The sequence below is a fragment of the Podarcis tiliguerta genome (genome assembly GCF_965153285.1).
Source record: "Podarcis tiliguerta genome assembly, chromosome: 16".
NCBI classification, from domain to species: domain Eukaryota; kingdom Metazoa; phylum Chordata; class Lepidosauria; order Squamata; family Lacertidae; genus Podarcis; species Podarcis tiliguerta.
In genome coordinates, this window is record NC_139549.1 from 16,132,431 (window position 1) to 16,152,001 (window position 19,571).

The 19,571-nt window shown below is 53.3% G+C and overlaps 1 protein-coding gene across 1 annotated transcript in view; it reads right to left on the minus strand.

Moving 5' to 3' along the window:
• The window catches only part of ATG2A (autophagy related 2A), a gene marked incomplete at its 5' end in the record, with an annotated part of 38,534 nt that overhangs the window by 10,743 nt on the left and 8,220 nt on the right, over window positions 1–19,571 (minus strand). Inside the window, 23 exons of the mRNA XM_083417137.1 lie at window positions 882–1,111; window positions 1,756–1,967; window positions 3,207–3,333; window positions 4,627–4,797; window positions 5,866–5,942; window positions 6,183–6,253; window positions 7,420–7,512; window positions 7,994–8,100; window positions 8,329–8,409; window positions 9,568–9,761; window positions 10,018–10,168; window positions 11,117–11,271; window positions 11,540–11,703; window positions 12,586–12,728; window positions 13,580–13,742; window positions 13,911–14,013; window positions 14,582–14,819; window positions 14,950–15,114; window positions 15,769–15,873; window positions 16,113–16,263; window positions 17,445–17,685; window positions 18,473–18,548; window positions 19,159–19,301. Coding sequence (XP_083273263.1) covers window positions 882–1,111; window positions 1,756–1,967; window positions 3,207–3,333; window positions 4,627–4,797; window positions 5,866–5,942; window positions 6,183–6,253; window positions 7,420–7,512; window positions 7,994–8,100; window positions 8,329–8,409; window positions 9,568–9,761; window positions 10,018–10,168; window positions 11,117–11,271; window positions 11,540–11,703; window positions 12,586–12,728; window positions 13,580–13,742; window positions 13,911–14,013; window positions 14,582–14,819; window positions 14,950–15,114; window positions 15,769–15,873; window positions 16,113–16,263; window positions 17,445–17,685; window positions 18,473–18,548; window positions 19,159–19,301 — 3,361 coding nt within the window. The remainder of the gene's footprint in view (window positions 1–881; window positions 1,112–1,755; window positions 1,968–3,206; window positions 3,334–4,626; window positions 4,798–5,865; window positions 5,943–6,182; window positions 6,254–7,419; window positions 7,513–7,993; window positions 8,101–8,328; window positions 8,410–9,567; window positions 9,762–10,017; window positions 10,169–11,116; window positions 11,272–11,539; window positions 11,704–12,585; window positions 12,729–13,579; window positions 13,743–13,910; window positions 14,014–14,581; window positions 14,820–14,949; window positions 15,115–15,768; window positions 15,874–16,112; window positions 16,264–17,444; window positions 17,686–18,472; window positions 18,549–19,158; window positions 19,302–19,571) is intronic.

Consider the following 19,571-nt stretch of genomic DNA (forward strand, 5'->3'; position numbering starts at 1 on the left):
AGACTCCGCTAACCCAGAAATATTACCTCGGGTTAAGAACTTTGCTTCAGGATGAGAACAGAAATCGTGCTCCAGCAGCGTGGCGGCAGCAGGAGGCCCTATTAGCTAAAGTGGTGCTTCAGGTTAAGAACAGTTTCAGGTTAAGAACGGACCTCCGGAACGAATTAAGTACTTAACCCGAGGTACCACTGTACTAGAAAAGCCTGTTGGGCAGATGGCAAATGGCCCGTCTGGTCCAGCATTCCGTTCTCATAAATGGCCAACTAGATGCGTCAACGGGAAACCGGCAAACACAAAAAAACTTTCCCTCCTTTTGGTTTCCAGAAACTGGCACAGGCAACTCCCTATTTATGCAGGGGGCCTCCATGCGTGTAACTGAAATCATGTGTACTGGAAAGACCCTGGAGAGTCCTAGTGGCTTGCAAGGAGACCCCTCCCCAGAGCCCAAAGAGGATGTCCTCTTTGGGCTCTAGGGAAGGTCTCCTTGCAAGCCAGAGGGGAGATGGGGCTTGCACCACTGATGTGCAGGGAGGGAGTGACGGCTGCTGCACTTCCCCGCATGTCAGCTTCCACAAAGCCCCTCTGGCTCACAAGGAGACCTACCCCGGAGCCCGAACAGGACATCCTCTTCAGGCTCTAGGGATGGTCTCCTCACAAACCAGAAGGGCAGCGGGGCTTGCACCACTGACGTGCAGGGAGGGAAAGATGGCTGCTGCACTACCCTGCATGTCAGCTGTTAGGCAGGGAGGCTTCAACAAGAAGACGTCCTCTTCAGGCTCTAGGGACGGTCTCCTTGCAAGAGGACCTTCCGGGGGGCAGGGATTAAACAAAAAAAACAGGTGGCAAAGCAACAGGTAGGCAGCTGAGGGCGAGTGGCTCACCTGGGTGAGTGGGCGTGGCCAGAGGCAGAGCGCCCCAGCCCAAAGTCCCTCCCGCCATAGAGATGCCAGACCACCGAGATCTCCCGCATCATCACCCGGCTCTCGGGGACCGGGAAGCGCGAGGGGGCCTTCAGGAGGTCGGTGCTCCCCAGGGGGCGAGAGAAGTGCCCCTCCTGGATGCGAACGGGGCCTTCCAAGAGCTTTGTCACCACCGGCTCCCCGTCTCGGGGCTGCGGAGAGAGGAAGCAAGAGGCAGGATCAGAGCACAGAGTTTCCAGAAACTGGTATGCAGATGCATTGCTGCCTCCAGCCACGGAGGCAGGGCAGAGCCTTCAATAGGTAAAGGTAAAGGTAAAGGGACCCCTGACCATTAGGTCCAGTCGTGGCCGACTCTGGGGTAGCGGTGCTCATCTCGCTTTATTGGCCGAGGGAGCCGGCGTACATCTTCCAGGTCATGTGGCCAGCATGACTAAGCCGCTTCTGGCAAACCAGAGCAGCACATGGAAACGCCGTTTACCTTCCCGCCAGAGCAGTATCTATTTATCTACTTGCACTTTGAGGTGCTTTCGAGCTGCTAGGTTGGCAGGAGCAGGGACCGAGCCATGGGAGCTCACCCCGTTGCAGGGATTCGAACTGCCGACCTTCTGATTGGCAAGTCCTTGGCTCTGTAGTTTAACCCACAGCGCCACCCACTGCCCGAGCCATCAATAGTGCCTCTTAAAAGCCATCCAAGTTGGAAGCTATCGCTGCCTTCAGAGAGGTGGTTCGGCAAGGGCCCTTGGCTTTGCTAAATCCAGAGAAATCAAGGCTTGGCTCCAGAGACAGCAGATGGCCTGAGGCTTGGCACTCCCCTTGCAGAAGGGCCAGTCCGTACCGGGATTCCTGTGCCTGGGGCATCCAGGATGCAGAAGTCGTCCGTGGCTTCGCTCTCGCCCTCGCTGTCCTCCGAAGGGCTGAAGTCCAGCCCCTCCCCGACGGGGGTGGGGGGTGGGGCCGGGGTCTTTCCTGCCTGGCCCACGGCTCCGTTCTCCCCGGGGAACAGGTAGACAGAAACCGGGGAGGGCTGCCGCCTGAGCCCGGAGTCACCTGGGAAAGGGGGAAAGGTTATATTAAACAGGGCAAGCTCCACTCAACTTGTGCTCCTCCCAGCTCTGAGCCACCTTCCACTGCCTTGGGAAGACCAGCAGGGAGGACGCAGAAGGCACAGCTGAAGGTGGGATCAGGGGGGAGAATTCTCTCATGAAGCAAAAGCAGAAAACATGTCGCGTGTTAGAGTGGATGGTTTTGTCAGGTGTTATATTAGAGTGGGTGAGATTATACATAGCTGACAGATGAAGAATTGGGGGTTCTTTATTTAATTTTTTGCTTTTCTCTTTCATTATTCCCTCTTTTTCTTCCCTTTCCCATTTTATTCCTTCTCTCTCTGTCTCGCTCTCATTTTCTCTCTCTCTCTTTATCTTCTTCTTTCCTTTTTTGTGTTTTTATATAGATCAATGTTTTCGTTTTGATAAAAAAAAGGAGATTTGATGATAATCATTGTATCCCTCTCCCCAATTGCTAATAAAATTCATTTTTTAAAAAAGAAAACTCAAAAAGGTTCATTTGCTGATAATAATTGTTACTACTACCAGACTGGAAACCTCAGGCCTGAGGGCGGAATCATAGAATCGCAGGAAGAATCATTGGAAGGGACCCAAGGGCCATCTAGTCCAACCCGCTGCCTCCTGGCCTCTCTACTTGGCCCTTATGTCTACCTTGTCACGCCCAACCCCTCGCCTGCTTTTGCCTGGCTGGAACTGTGACACTGCTGCTGCTTGATTGCTAGGAGGATGGAGAGAGCTGTTGCTCCACACCCCTGGTCCCAGCTGATCACTTGAAGGAGCGTCTCCACCTACATCATTCTGCCCGGACACTGAGGTCCAGCGCCGAGGACCTTCTGGCGGTTCCCTCGCTACAAGAAGCCAAGTTACAGGGAACCAGGCAGAGGGCCTTCTCGGTAGTGGCACCACCCTGTGGAACACCCTCCCACCAGATGTCAAGGAGAAAAATAACTACCAAACTTTTAGAAGGCATCTGAAGGCAGCCCTCTTTAGGGAAGCTTTTAATGTTTAATAGGTTATTGTACTTTAGTGTTCTGTTGGAAGCCGCCCAGAGTGGCTGCGCCAGATGCGCGGGGTATAAATAATAAATTATTATAATAATTATTATTATAATCATCACCCTGCCATATCTTGCCCCAATGTTTGGCGAAGAATTGCTACCCAGCATCATCCAGGGAAAGCCAAGCGTCCCCTCCTGCCCCCGCATCCCGTTGCTCCTCCTCACCCATCTCTCCAGCCAGTTCCTGGAGGCTGCGCTCCGTGTCAATGAGAGCGTCTGTGAGGTCTTGCTGGTTGATGGCTGCGGTCTCAGCAGGCGGGCATGACGGCAGCGACGCTGGGCTCTCGGACAACTAACAGGGCACAGAAGAGGGCGTGAGTGCACTGGAAGCGGCAAGGGCGAGAGCAGGGTGCCCACCCGAGGGGGGTTGCTCTCCAATGAATTTGTATTAAGTTTCAAAACTTTTAAGCAAGTTGCGTTCCAATGAACCTCCAGTTTTATACGAAGTCAACTTCCCACCCTTCTTCCGTTCCCTCCCGTTCCTGCTGCACAACATAACATTTTATCATTAATTGTTTATCATCCGCGGCCACCAATTTCAAAATCCTGCTCGCGCTTTTAATTAACTCTATAATATATTCCAGAGTCAAAATAAGGGAACCAATATCACTCAGAAAAAAGGAGGGGGTTGCTTTCAAGTTTCACCTGCCACTTAATCTAACTACAGCTAAAAATGCAGATGAAGTTGTGCAAATTGCTGAATAGGGAGCTGGGCATTTATTGGCTCCATTCATTTAATGGGATGATTGATTGGTGTATGGTGGTGGGGAAGAATGAGTTGATTTTATTTTGCTTCATTGCAAATCAGGTGTTTTGTTGTTGTTGTTTTTAAAGTGAAATTTATACTGTTTAGCTCATTTTCGTTTTTAATTATTTTGCTTCCTGGTCTTTTAGGGGATGCTTGGACTTAGTCCTTTACTATGGATTTTCCTTGCATTTTTTGCAGCTGATTTTTATGTGGCAATGTTTATTCTGATACTGATGAGGTTACTCTATTTAGTTAAGTTTTATAGAACATAGAAATTCTCTCCTTTTCGTTTTGGCACTTGCTGATTATTTAAGATGTTTTAAGGGATGTGGGTGGTTCTGTGGGTTAAACCACAGAGCCTAGGACTTGCCGATCAGAAGGTCGGCGGTTCGAATCCCTGTGACGGGGTAAGCTCCTGTTGCTCGGTCCCTGCTGCTGCCAACCTAGCACGACAAGTGCACGACAAGTGCAAGTAGATAAATAGGTACCACTCCGGCGGGAAGGTAAACGGCATTTCCGTGTGCTGCTCTGGTTCACCAGAAGCGGCTTAGTCATGCTGGCCACATGACCCAGAAGCTGTCTGCGGACAAACACCGGCTCCCTCGGCCTATAGAGCGAGATGAGCGCGCAACCCCAGAGTCGGTCACGACTGGACCTAATGGTCAGGGTTTAAGATGTTTTAGCCCATGTTGTAAACCGCTTAAAAGAGTTTTGTTTAACTACGAGCAGTATATAAATGGTCCAAATAAAAAACTAAAAACATAAGCTTATGGTTGGAGGTGGCAGCAACCCCAGGCCCCGTTTCAACTGCCCTCCCCGCGCCCACTTGGCACTCACCTGCACCTTCTGGCCGGCGATCTCTGTGGGGCTGTCATGGTGGGGCGGGGGGTGCAAGTCCCCATTGTTCACCACGTACTGGATGAGGTTGGCAAGGGCCGCACAGGAATCTGCACAGGTGTGCACATGGACCACGTTGTTGGAGCAGCGGAGCTCAAACAGAGGGCGAGTCTGCACCAAAGCAGGAGAGAGAGAGATTGTGTGTTAAAAAAAGAAAGAAAAGAAATCGACCCAGACAAATGTCTTCTTGCTGGCCACCAGTGTGGATGTTTAAAACGAGGATTGGAGAAATTCATGGGCTATCGATGGCTGCTGGCCACAACAGCTGTGCTCTGCCTGGCCATCTAAAATGATAAAATGTGGTACGTGTATTAAATGTTCATGGAGGGGGAAGCTATTGTTAAGGAGGACGAGGCCTGGATGGCAACAAGCCAGGATGCTTTTGCTCCATGACTAGAGGCAGCGGTGCTTCTGAGTGCCACAGGAGAGGAGAGGGCGCTTGCACTCAGATGCTGCCTGCCAGTTTCCCACGGGCATCTGGGCAGCCGCTGAGAGAACAGTGCTCTGGAGGTAGAACTCAAACCAGGGGCTTGAAGTTACAAGGAAGGTGATTTTCATTCCTGGTAGAAACAGTATGGGATTGTTTCTTATACCAGGTTCATCATGTGTTATGCCAAGGGAGACACTAGCAATTTTATCTTGGTGTATGTTAACACAAATGTTATAGTGGATCAGTGTATTTTAATAGACCACTGTATACTTTTTTGGAAGCTGCCCAGAGTGGCTGGGGAAACCCAGCCAGATGGGTGGGGAATGAATGAATAAATAAATAAATAAATAAATAAATAAATAATATTTCTGACTAAACATCAGTAACAACTTTCTGACAGTGAGAGCTGTTCCACAGTGGAGGTTGGGTGGGTGGCCATCTGTCAGGGATGTTTTAGCTGAAATTCCTGCATTGCAGGGGTTTAAACCAGATGACCCTCAAGGTCCCTTCCAACTCTGAGTCTATGACAAGAGGCCTGATCCGGAAAGCTCCTCTTAGGTTATTTTTGCCCACGTCTCAAAAGGAGATGGAAGACGTTCCCATCAGCCCCTTTCCCAGCCCTGATGAGTCAGGACTTCTGCTCCCCACGGAAGGGACTTACACAGAAAGCCAGCAACTTGGACTAGAGACGCAAACCCTCCTTGCAAGGTGGCTCCTCGCGTCCCCCATAAAGGCCTCTCGGAACTCACCAGCTTCCCCGTCGTGGCTCCCTTAAACGTGGTGATCACCAGCTCCAGAAGGTCCACATCCACAACGCAAACATAATCTGAGACCGGGAGACAGAGAGAGGAACATTACTTACAGCATCAGAGAAGCCGCTCTGCCTGCAGAAGGTCCCAGATGGGACCACCGGCATCTCTGCAGGTAAAGGTGAGGGCAGGGGATGCATAGCTCTTCAGGTGCTCCCTGAGAACAGGATGCTGAACTAGATGGGCCATGGGCCCGATCCAGCAGGCTCTCCTTTTCATGTTCTTACGTAGGGAGAGCCAAAGCCCAGCAACGTTACCTCTCCTCAGGTCGCCCATCTCTGTGTCGCATTTGTTTGAGAGGTAAAGGGCCGAGTCGTCCAAAATGAACCTGCGGGGAGAACAGGGTGGCTGGTTAGCAGCATCCTAGGAGAAACACGTCAAGAGAGGCCAATAGCTGCTTATGTTGTGCCGGCAGAAACTGGGGGTGTTCCAAAGGGGGAAGGCACCTGATCTGCAGCACCTACTCCCGCTTTGCCAGCCAGTTATGCCAACCAAGGAAGAGCCTTTGCCCGCAGCTGCCTCCAAGCGCTCAGCGGTGGTGGTGGTAAGCCTCTCCCAAAGTGAGGCCCTCTAGATGCTGCTGTGGGGGTTATAACTCCCATCATCCCCAGCAGTGAGAAATGCTGGAGAAGGCTGAGCTAGGGCTGGGGAGAGCCAGGGGTGAAATCCCCACTTAGCCACCCAACTTACTGGGTGGCTTTGGGCCAGTCTCCCAGCCTCACCTCCCTTGCAGAGTCGTTAGGAGGACACAATAGAGAGGGGGAAACCCTTGGGACGGGGGCGGGATATATCCTACCTCACAGGGTTGTTGTGAATTAAACAGCTCAAAACCTGCTAGGCAGCCGTAGAAGGGACTGGGTGGCTTTGAGCCAGTCACCATCTGTTGCCCCAACTGACCTCATAAAATAGGTGGGGGCAGAGAGGGAAGCAGACAAACTACCTTGTGCTCTTTGGGGGGGTGCAAGTAATTAAGTTCCAAGTATGGGCAATAATAAGGGACGCGGGTGGTGCTGTGGGTTAAATCACAGAGCCTAGGACTTGCTGATCAGAAGGTCAGCGGTTCGAATCCCCGCGACGGGGTGAGCTCCCGTTGCTCGGTCCCTGCTCCTGCCAACCCAGCAGTTCAAAAGCATGTCGAAGTGCAAGTAGATAAATAGGTATCGCTCCGGCGGGAAGGTCAACGGCGTTTCCGTGCGCTGCTGTGGTTCGCCAGAAGTGGCTTAGTCATGCTGGCTATATGACCCGGAAGCTGTACGCTGGCTCCCTCGGCCAATAAAGCTAGATGAGCACCGCAACCCCAGAGTCAGTCACGACTGGACCTAATGGTCAGGGGTCCCTTTACCCTTTACCTACGGGCAATCATAGCAGCTGTCTCAGCCCTAGACCTCCCCCCTCCAGTGCGTCACATAGACTGCAACCAGCTGGTCTCAAGGTCTCCTCTTTGTGCAAGCAAAAGGACTCTGGGAAGGAGCAGGGTAGGAGGTTGAGACCCACCGGAGGAGGAAGACGGACGTGTCCACAATGATGTTGCTGGAGAGGGTGAAGGTCTCGGCTGTGATGAGGACCCGGATTGGCAAGTAGAGAGGCCTGCAGGAGAGAAGACAGCCCTCAAGTGTACCAGGGGTGTTGGACAGTGGCTGCTGTCTTCCCACCCCAAAAGTCACCTGAACCTCTGTGGGTAGCAGGAAGAGGCTGCCTCCTCTGGTCACTTCTCTTCCCGTCACAGAAAGATGTTGCACATACTTCTGCAGGGGATCTGGGCCAAAAGTGGACCCAATAGAATTAATCTGAGTCTTGAAAAACACATAGAGCTGAAAGAGGAAGTGGGAAAGAGTGCCATTCTTCCCCACTTCCTCCTTCAGCTCTATGTACTTGTTCAAGGGAGGATGGGGGTGGGAAGACCTTCATCATCCTTATTCCCTTGTGACCAAGAAGGCAGTGACAGGGTAGGGGGCTCTTCTGAGGCTTCATGGGCACCAAGGGATGGTTTCCGGGGCACCACGTTGGCCATAATGAGCTCAATGGACCGACGGTCTGAGCTGGCAGCTTCCTATATCCCAATAAATACCTGTAATCCACAGCACAGCTGAACAGGTGGGTGTGCAGCACTGTGATGACCGTGGGGGGCACAAAGCCCAGGATGGGGTCATCCAGGACATCCAGGAAGTCAATCAACTGAAGGGACAGATGAGCACAGTCAGATTTGGGGGACACACACCCTTGGCATGAGACCGGTCAACGCTGACAGCCCTCTATGGCAGCAGAGACCCAGAGGACATCTCCTTCCCCATCACGCGAAGTGTGGAACTCCTCTGGGTCAAGAATCATGCTCAACCCTTCACGGTGCACAACCTGCCTCTCTACACAGACCAGACAGCCCTTGGGGGGGGGGGCAGACCTCACCTGTGTGTACCAGCTCTGGTGGGTCAGGGCCATGTGATGCCGCATGGTGGCCCCTTCGAGCCGCAGCGTCACCAGGAACTCCTGAAACAGACAAGGAAGAAACGGGGGTCTCAGGCCACATTCAGACACGCAGCCTCGCCACCTTGAAAGGCACACTTTGCCTCTGATTTTTTCTCAGTGGGAGGAGCCCATTGCACAACACCCTGACCAGGTAGGGACGGATGATGAGAAAGCAACCTGGGTAACGTTGGAAGTATTGAAGCAGCTCATCTGGGATGTCCCAACCTCACTATTCCCCCTGTCCCCGTTTAAATTATTATTATTATTTATTAGTTGTTGTTTTTCAGAAGAGAGAACTCAAAGCAACTTTAAAAAAACAAACCACAATCAAAAGGCCAGGTGCCAAAACAGGTATAGAATAAAACTATACCTGAAATACACCAGTAATACAAATAAATATTAGCAGATCCAACTCAAGTTTTTTTACTTTTCTATGGTTTTATTGCATGGTTTTATGGTTTTATTGTTGCAAAACCACACACACACACCCCATATTTATACACACACACACACACACACACACATATATGAGAATATGATATGGTTCCATATATTTTAATAAATAATATAAACCCCACCCCCCACAAAAGAGCAGATCCAAAAGCCTGGGAGAAGGAGAATGTTTTTTCCCAAAAAACATAGTGACGGTGCCAGGCATGCCTCCCTGGGGAGAGCATTCCATGAATGGGGGAGCCCCCACTGAGAAGATCCCTATTAGGCAGGTGTGGTAGGATTAATGAACTGGGACCCATGGGCTCAGCCTCTGTGCTACCTGAAAGTTATGCAAGCTGTGAAGGAACAGCTCATGAAAATATGGCTCTTGTGTGGCTTGGGGGTCATGCATTTCAGAGTTCAATGAATTGATCCTTAGAGCTTGTGCTTTTTACTGTATACACCACTTGGGTGGCTTTATGCTACGAAGCCGCCTATCAGTTTAACAAATGAATGGCACTAGACAGAGACATTTCCTCTGACTCAACCACCTTTATTGGCTCAGCGTGGTCCTACCTATCACCTTGCAAGCTGCTGGCCATGAATGATGGGACAGGAATAAAAGAAAACAAATCTTCCCCCAGGTTTGGAAGAGGAAGTTCCAAAGATCGCCCCACCGACAGCCCAAAGGGCTCCCCCTTCCCTCCTTCTGATCTGCGGGGAAGATGGATCCAACGGTCTCAATACCTTGATGTTCTTCTGCAAATCCAGATTGATTTGGATAGCCAGGGAGAGCATCTTCAGGGGCCCGTCCTTCTTGCTCCCCAAGGGCCAGGTGATGGGGCCCTCCTGGGAGGCATAAATGGTGGGGTTGAGCCCCTCCGGGGGCAAAAAGTTGGAGATTTCCAGATGCTCCGCCATGAGGTAGTCCTCCACCACAGCTGCAGGGACAAGAGAGGACATCCTGGGTTAACATTTCCTAGAGGTTTGCAACCTTCTCCTCCAAGGAACAGCTCCTCCTTCAGAGTCCCAAATCCCTCCTTATTTGGCAAGGAGAAATGATGCCTTATCAGGGATGGATCACAGGGGGTTAACCTCTATTTGATGTGGCCACCACCCCTCCCAGCCAGCCACAAGTACCTACTGACCCTGGCACACCCCTATCCCCCCTTCGCAGCCCAGGGGCCAGAGCCCTACCCTTGTGATAAAGTGCAACTTTCTCGGCCTCAATGCAGAAGTAGCCGAGGTCCTCGCGACCCTTGTACCGCGAGACGCTGAAGAGGCTGCCGCTTTCCACGTCCAGGACCAGCTCGCCGTGAGATCCCTCCAGCTTCTTGCCCCCCTCGCCCTGCACAGCCAGAGAGAGAGAGAGAGATGGGAGTGACGGTCACCAACTTGGATGACTTTAGAGGAACAGACAAATTCATGGAGCCACGATGGCTCTGCCTCTGCGGTTGGAGGCTGCAATGCTTCTGAATTCCACTTGCTGGAAGCGACAGAAGGGGAGAAGGCTCTTGAGCTCGAATCCTTCCTGGGGGTTTCCTACAGGAATCTGATTGGCAAGAGCGCAAGGTGAGCTGGCAACCAGGAGCCATGGGCCAGGACCAAAGGACGAAGGACCATGGTCAAGAGCTCAGGAAGCCCTAGTGGCTCAAGCAAGCCCTAGTTTGCAGGGAGCACACAGCAGCCGTGCCAACAAGCTAAAGGGTCTATGCCAAACCTAAGATTTAATGCCCCTTCCCAAATTTAGCCACAGTACCTAGTTGAAAGCTTCCCATACTGCTTAAAAGGTAAAGGTAAAGGGACCCCTGACCATTAGGTCCAATCGTGACCGACTCTGGGATTGCGGCCCTCATCTCGCTTCATTGGCTGGGGGAGCCGGCGTACAGCTTCCGGGTCATGTGGCCAGCATGACTAAGCCGCTTCTGGCAAACCAGAGCAGCGCACGGAAACACTATTTACCTTCCTGCCAGAGCGGTACCTATTTATCTACTTGTACTTTGTGCTTTCGAACTGCTAGGTTGGCAGGACCAGGGACCGAGCAACGGGAGCTCACCCCGTCGGGGGATTCGAACTGCTGACCTTCTGATCGGCAAGCCCTAGGCTCTGTGGTTTAACCCACAGTGCCACCCATGTCCCCCCCATACTGCTTAGGAATTATTAAAATGCTGAACAGTTTATGAATGCTTTATAATTAAAATAGCATCAGATAAAATAAATAACACCTCCCTCATCTCAGAGTCACATGAGTGGTCAGCCTGTAACCTTCTCTCTCTTCCCTCCCCCCCCCCTTTACCTTGGCATCGCACAGGGCTGTGACCCGCCCCTTCCCCACAGAGAGCACAACAGAGACACAACTCTGGGGAAAGGGGCTCCTCTGTTCCCCCTTCTTCCGCTGTGCTGCCTCATCCACGGAGTAGAAGTGAGAATCCTCATCTTCAGAGTCAGAATCTGGAAGGCAGGGAGAGGAAGGCGGGGAAGGCATTTTTTTACAGACCCAAAAAACCTCTGCACTGCCCAGAATAGAGCCTGATTCCTGCTGCCCTCCCCCCCCGCCAAGTCCAGGCAGACTATAAAGCATGCTAAGCCAGGTTGCAAGATGGTGATGGCCGAGACCCAGTCTTGCCTCTCAAAGGAACTCGTGTGTACTAAGACCCCCCTTCCTCCCTCCCCTTCCCTCCCACCCCCCACCCTCTGACACAGGGGTGCCCTCCCTCACCCAGCTTAAAGGCCGACTTGCACATCTTGAAGTTCTCCTGCCAGCGGGTGTCCACGGCTGCTTCTCCAACAAAGGGGGTTGCTGTGGACCCAGCGCCCCCCAGAAGCTCGGAGGGGGTGGGGGGTGGGCTGAAGGACTCGAACATCAGGAGATCATTATTGATCCTAGAGGAGGAAAAGAAGGTCAGCATGAATAGCCTGTCCCATGGCAGTGTGGTGTAGTGGTTAGTGCGGGACAAAGACCTAGGTGAGATCAGGGCTCAATCCCCTCTTGGCCAAGAAACTCACTGGATGACCTTGGATGCCAGTCAACTCAGCCTCACCTCACAGGGTAGCCCTGAGATCTTTTGGTGAAGGGCAGTATATAAATTTAATAAATTATAATAGTAATAATAATACATAAGAAACTCTGCAATATGTGAATAAGTTGAGTTAAACTGTGGAACTCCCTCCCACAGGAGGCAGTGAAGACCACCAACTTGGATGGCTTTAAAAGAGGTTTGTACGAATTCATGGAAGACTAAGATATCAAGAGCTACATTTCTGTTGTCCTTATGACCACAGGCTCCCCACCCCTGCAGCCTATCCCAAGCATGCAGCAAATATCAGGGGCTGCAGAGCCCACCAGCTAGCTTAGAGGGTCAGAGCGCGGTGTCAATCATGGCCATGCAGGGCAGAGAGAGAGAGAGATGCCCAGAAGGTCTTGTTTCGAACCAAGGGAAGGGCCACAAGCTCAATGGCAGAGCAGGTGTCCTGCAGGCGGGCTAGGTCCCTGGCAGCATCTCCAACAACAGTGAGCAGGTAGCAATCAGGAAATATGAAAGAACCTGGAGAGATGCTGCCAGTCAGAGCAGACAATACTGGTCCACATGGACAAATGGCCTGACCTGGTCTGAGGCAGATTCCTCCCATTCCCCCGATGGAAAGGACAAATTCTGCTTTCTGAGTACCCGTTGTGCAGAAGAGCCTCGAGGAGGACATGCCCAACTTGCTCAGGGGCTCCTGCTGCCCCCAACCCCTGGACACCCAGGCGCACGGGACACTGACCTGTTGTAGATGCTCTCGTAGAAGTCCTTACTGGGGAGGAAGATGTGCATGGTGGGGAAGGTCACCTCCAGGGCATACTGAGAGGCCTCCAGCGTCTGGCTCTGGAATTCCGCCATCTCCTCAGCATCTCCAGGGATCACCATCTAGAGGGGAAAGGTGGAGGGGCAGGGTGGATCAGAAGCTGGCAGGAAGCTGGTGCCAACGCCACACAGTGGAGCTGCAAAACTCCCACCACAAGGGGGCACATACTGTTAGAATTCCTGCTCCGTGATTGCAGTCATGGGATTGTTGTCTATCACATGACAGTATATGTTTTGACTCCACAAAGTGGGAAGCGACGGAGACAGGATGTTTGTGTTACTGTGTTCTGTGAAGTGGGACTATTGTCCTTTGTTTTTTCTCTTTGCTGTCTGATGCTAGGGAGAGAGGGAGCCATGTTGCAATGCTCCGTGTGTGTTTATATGTAAATAAAGTAGATTAGCCAAAATGCTGAGGTCTGTTACGCGAACTGCGCAGACTCTGCAGATCCCTAAGTGTGCCGATGTCTGTTGGCATCGGTCGCTGTGATGCTTGGGTTGAAGAAAGCTTTTGAAGCTCCCGAACGATCGACCAGGAGGGAGAGATCATGCCAGTCGGGCATGTGTCTCTGCCAGGGTCCTACTCGAGTGTAGGACGAGCTCCTGACATATACACGGAGGAGGGGAAGGTGATCAATGGCTGCTAGCCAGGATGGCTGGGCTTTGCCCCCACAGCCAAAACCTGCAAGGGTTCCGAATCCCAGTTGCTGGAAGTCACAAGAAGGGAGATTTGCTCTTGGGTCCTGCTTGCGGGCTTCGCATGGCGGCATCTGGTTAGCCACTGCGAGAAGCGGATGCTGGTCTAGGTGGGCCATTGGCCTGGTCCAGCAGACCCACCCTTAGGTTATTAGCAGCTACACACACACACACACACACACACACACCCCGCCACCCCCTGGGTCACTTCACCCTCTCACCTCCTCCGTCTCGTACATGGTCCGCTTGGAGGAGAAGGGCGAAGGCTCCGGCTGCTTCAGCTCGCAGGGGCTCTCGGCCGTCGACAGCTCCATCTCTCCGGGCTTCGCCAGGGCCAAGTCCCAGGGAGTGTCGCTGGCCCGAGAGCGGAGGGTCAACGCGATTCTGCCAGGGGGAGAGGACAGTGCTGGAGAGAGGGGCCAGAACCTTTGTGGATGCTTCCCCCCCCCCAAAAAAGACCCAAGACGTCGGGACAGAGAGCAGGATGCCCTTGCCAAGGCAGCACCCAAGCACACCCTGGCTGCTGTAGCAAAGGGAGGTTGCCAGACTTACTTGGGGAGGAGGTACTTCTTCCCCGTCCCTTTGGCGGATAGGTCGGGGGCTTTGCCGACCCGCAAGCATGGCACGGCCAGCTTCTCAGCGCCTTCGTACGTGCCTGCAAATCACCCAAACAGCATCAGGATTCAGATCCCCACTCCCGGGCGAAAGGAGACCCGCGCCAAAGCTGGCACCCAAACCACATCAAACCACCACCACTCCTTGCATTCACAACTTGTTGGGGCATGGATCTTGGAATTTATGTTTATTTACTGAATTTAAATCCCACCTTTCCAGCAAGGAAATGTTAACTGCTTTGGCGCGTCCCAGGTCCCCTCTTGTCTGAGCTGCGGCAGTAAGTGGGAGGGGGCGGCAGCAACTACTGGCAAGTAAGACCCACCGCTGGCAGCACTGCAGGGTTGTTGTGTTGCAGCTGGACAAAGAAGTGGGTGGGAGAGGGCAATGCCTCCCTTTGTCACAACAGGGGCATTCCTCAGAGGCTGAATCTTGCATACACAAATGCCACCTTGTACCAGGGGGCGTGTCCACCTCTGACTTGCCCAGATACAGGCAATGTTTAGACGCCGGCAACGTCTGCCCTCGCCCACTTGGCAGCTGCAGGGAGAAATCCAATGGGGATCGTTTTGGAGGGAGGGAGCAGGGCTCCTGCAGCAGCCTCTCCTTACCATGCAGGTCACTGAAGGCAAGTTCCAGCTGGGTGACGCCTGCCAGCCCGAGCTCCACCTGCAGCTCCACGCCGGCCAGATCCAGGCGCAGGCTCTCCTGCCGCACGGCCTTCTGGGCCCAGGGCCGCCTCTCGGGCCACGGACGGAGGTCCGGGATCGGGAACTGCAGCCTCAGGGTGGCCTTGGGCGCTGCCAGTCGCACACTTGCCTGCCACTTGGCAGCAGGGGGAGAATCTGCCTGGCGCCCAGCCAGGAGCGGGGTGGGGAAGAGAAAACCATTAGAAAACCATTAGAGGAGGCTCTTCCTGGGGGGGGGGCGGGGAGAAGCAGGCGCCGTGGCCTACTAGTCTGCTCCGCCCCCCACTTACCAAGTGTGCCTCGGGAGGAGGCCAGGCTGGCGTGGAGGGCGTCGTGGCACAGCACAGCAGCGAGCAAAGGCGGTCGAGTGTCGCCAGGTCCACGTCTGAGCAGAAGTCGTCCAGCTCGGCCACCAGCTCCACCGTTTGCTTGGCAGGGACCTTGGCAAGGCGGCTCTGGAAGCACAGCGGCAAGAGTTGGGGAGCTGCAGGGGTCTCCCCAGCAAAAACAAGAGCTTTGCTAACCCAGGCTTGGCCCAAGTCTTAGGTTGCATTGAGGCTCTCCGGGTCCCATCGGACTGCAACACCTTTGCCTTTGCAGCCTTCGGCTAATAGGAGTCAGGAGTCTAAAAACACCTGGAAAGCCACAGGCTGGTTTAGACTTGGGACCTGGCTCTGTCCGGCTTTCATTTTAATTTTATCCAGGTTAACTCTTTTCTGGAAGTATTTTTCAGAAACAAAATGAAACACGGAGGATTCCTGCAGTTCCCAGCCAGGGAGAGGCCTTTTTCTGCCACGACGCTCCCAAGGTATGGAATGACCTTCCCAGAGAGGCTGGCTCACCTGGTGCCTGCATTGCCGCTTTTTGAGTCGGGGTGGCTAACTTGTGGCCTGCGGGGCAAACCAGCCCACCAGTCCCTGGCAAAGCACTTTCCTTGCTCTTCAAGGGTGTTGGTGGGACATAACAGGACACACTCATGCACTTAGGGTTTCCCAAGGAGGACGAAGGCTCCACCCGCCGCTACCCAGAATTTCTCCAGCGACTGCAAAGGGGAAAGAAATTTGCTGCTGGATCTGCGCAAAAAGCCCCCTGCCTGCTGGGAGACTCACCTTGGAGGAGGAAGGCCTCTTCTCCGAATGCTTGGTTTGGAGACGGGCACAGGGGCGAGGCGACTGGCTGTAGGGAAAGGCACTAGGGGTGGCGAAGACCAGCAGCTGAGAAGGAAGTGAAACCGGTTTACCAAGGACGCCCTCTGACAAAAGAACCCCATGCTCTTCATCTGACAGGCGGCTGCTCCACTGATAGCTTTGTTGGTGGCACCAATGCAGCCAGGGCTCTGGGGAGCCTCCAGTTCGTCTCGGGCAGGAAGTGCAAGTGGGCATGGGGAGGGGGGAGTGAGCAGCACCCAGGTGCCCCTGCTCTTGCACTCCCCTTGATGCGGCTCAGCCCTCACCTCGGTGTACTCTGGCTTGGCTTGCGTCCTGTCGTCCGTCCACAGGCACTCCAAGATCTCCAGGAGCCCAAAGGATGCATCCCAGCTGAACATGTGCAGCTGCCCAGAGGCCTTGTGCTCGCAGCTGATCTGCACGGCGGCCCCAGTCAGCCTGGAAGAGGCAAACGGACACCCAGATCGCAAATGTGGCAAGCGCAGGTGCAGGGAATGTCCCTTGCCTGCTGGCAGCGAAGAACAGCAGGGGTGGGGACCCAGGGAGCCTCCGGGTGCGGTTGGACTACAACTCCCACCATCCCTGTTCCAGCAGGCTCTACTCTCATTAAGTCACATCCACTGTAGGATGTCTACTAGCTCAGGATAGCTCAGTCGGTTAGAGCATGGCGCTGATAACAGCAAGGTTGCAAGTTCAATCCCTGCAAGGGACAGCTGCATATTCCTGCATTGCAAGGGGTTGGTCTAGATGATCCTCAGGGATCCTTCTGATTCTATGATACATTTTTGCAAGCCAAGTGGAATGGCAATCCAGTGGTTCCCAAACTTGTCCAGGCCAATGCCCCCTTGGTTTCCTAAACTCACCCCGGGACCTCCCACCCTACCTTGTCAAATGCATTCTTTGCATGACCCACTGAGGAAGATAATATCACAGCGAAACTCAAAACTGTAACAATTACAGTGGTGCCCCGCAAGACGAATGCCTCGCAAGACGGAAAACCCGCTAGACGAAAGGGTTTTCCGTTTTGGAGGTGCTTCTCAGGACGAATTTGCTATGGGCTTGCTTCGCAAGACGAAAATGTATTGCGATTCCTGGGGGTTTTTTTCCGCTCCCCACCCCCTTTTTCTAAGGCACTAAGCTGCTAATAGCCTTTTAGCAGCTAATCCGCTAATCCCTTAAGCCTTTAATAGCCGCTAATAGCCGCTAAACCGCTAATAGCGCTAATCCGCTAATGGGCTTGCTTTGCAAGATGAAAAAACCGCTAGACAAAGAGACTCACGGAACGGATTCTTTTCGTCTTGCGAGGCACCACTGTAATTGCACATTTATCCAAAATCCAATGAAAACTATTTAGTTTAATTAATTCAACAATATTGATGAATTTGATCCAGTTATGCCAGCTTTTCAAAGTCTGATAGTTATTTACACCTCCAGCAGCCCCCTTCTGTCCCCTTGCCTCTTACAGCAGAACCCCCCTAGGTAATCCCATTGCTACTGCCTACTTCGGGAACCACGATTTAAACAAATGTTGTAACACAAACACACACCACAGAGCCTGGGCAGAGCACTTGGGAGGGTTGTTTTTTGCTGTGCTCAGGCCTTCGGTTCCCAATACACACCTGACGTTGCTGCGTGGGCAGGCCCCCTCAAAGCACTGGCGCAGGGGCTGGAAATCCCGGCCCCCAAAGGCAGAGTCCTTCAGGCCCCCAAGCTGGGAGAAGAAGCGCTGAGCCAGCTGGAGATGTGGGGCCTCTGGGGTCTGGTGCAGCAGCGTGAGAGTGAGCCCTCCAATCGTCAGCCGCAGCAACACCTCAGGCCGCTGGTTCTCCAGAGAGGGGGGTTGCGGGTGGCTGGTCTTGCCTATGCAAGGGAGAGAGAGAGAGAGAGAGAGAGTGTCTTGGAGCAGAAAGACCTGAACTTGGACGCAGCTGCCCCAGAGATTGCTGGGACAAACTCTTAAGAAGCTGTTCAACTGCTGGTCCACCAAGTCCAGCACTGTCTGCTCTGGCTGGCAGCAGCTCCCTAGGATCTCAATGAAACAGATTTTTAAAAAGGAGGTGCTGAACACACCAGAACTTCTGCATACCAAGCAGTAGGTCTCTTCTTTTGTAACACTCGAGTTTACTTTTTTTCCTCCTACCCTCCAAGCCATTTTCCTTCAGTGCCACATCTGCTAGATTGTAATGCTGAGAACAGGGACTGTCTCACTACTGATATCTGTAAGCTACTTGGTAGCCTTCATTTGACTGAAAATCAGGACAAGCTACACCTCTATAGTGTCACAAGGAACGATGGCTTCTTACCTACAAGCGCCTCTCTCTCGCTTTCCTCTTCCCTCCCTGTTCTTTTCCCCTTGTGTGCCACGTTCCTTCGGATTGTAAGCCTGTAGGCAGGGACTGCCTTGTTTTGACTGTATGTTAGTTAGAGCATCAGTACCCTACTCTGGGAGCCTTTCTGGCTGAAGAGCAGGGTACAAATGCTCTAACTAACTAACCAACCAGTCCTCCCTTCAACACCAGTAGGGGGGGGGAAACACCCCACGGGTCTCTCACGCCTGCCTCCTCCCTGGCACTACTTGGGCTTATCAAGAAGTGCTGCACAATCCCACCCTCTCTCTCCCACCAATTTGCAATTTAAACCATCTTACTTGGTATCTTGTTGAGGCACGGCAGGGTGGCAGCAAAGGGTGACCGTCCATAACGCCTGGGACTGCTCAACATCAGCTGTGCGGGGTGGGGTGGGGGCCGGCAGAGTGGAGATGAGAGAAAGGTGGAGTTGAGAACAGGGCAAGTAGCTCTGGGAGCAGAGCAGGCCTACCGACAAGGCCATTGGGCAGAGGAAGGCAAAGGCCTAAGACAGCAGTTGCTGAGGGATGGCAGCAGCACGGCCTCCTTGGTGGTTCCCCTCTGTGGTGTGCAGAAGCGGGAGGCCTCTGCACCCCCTAAACTAGTCCACAGCCCTCAGGCATGCTGGGATAAGGGGTGCTATCCTGTTGCTAGCACTGAAGTCTGAATCAGCTCTCAGTCTGGCCAGCTTCTGAACATGGAGAGGAGGATGCGCCAGTTTGTCCTTTGTCTTGGGCCAGCTGTGTTAAGATGCCCCCTGGCAACTCGGGGGGGCAGCATTGAAGCTGTGTGCCTGGGCAGCTGGTGATGCGATGGGATAGGGAGCAAAGGAAGCACCCCCCCCCCCACGAGGAGGACTTCCCCTGGGTCCTCCTGCCCAAACTCCTCAGGCACCCAGGCCTCAGGCATGACCTGTCCAAGCCCACCGGAAACATGCCCAGGGTCACCCATCCCTCTGCCTTCCCCCATAGCCTGCTGGGGCTCTTACCCCTGGCGCGAAGGGCAGAGCCTGTAGGCGGCTGGTGCCAGCGTCGCTGTGCATGGAGGAGTCCAGGTCGATGTCGGAGAGCTCGCTGGCTGAGCGCACGGAGGTCACGCTGCTGGTCATGGGAGCCATGGAGAAGAACATCTCTGAAAAGGAAGGGAAAGTTGGCCAAGGAGGGGCAAGAAGGAGAGGGGTGGTGGTCCTAAAGCAGCGATCATCTCAGTCCCATCCATCAAGGGGACCAGTGAACACGCCAAGACCTTGTCTGGAAACCAAGCAGGAATCAAGTGGGGCCTCATTTCAAGGTCGCTCAAACTTCAGTAGGCGACAGAGGATATAGCCTTCTGCTACCTGAAACCTTTTAAGAGGGGGAATGCAAGGGATTGAACCTGGCCCTGGTAGATGTACCCAGGATG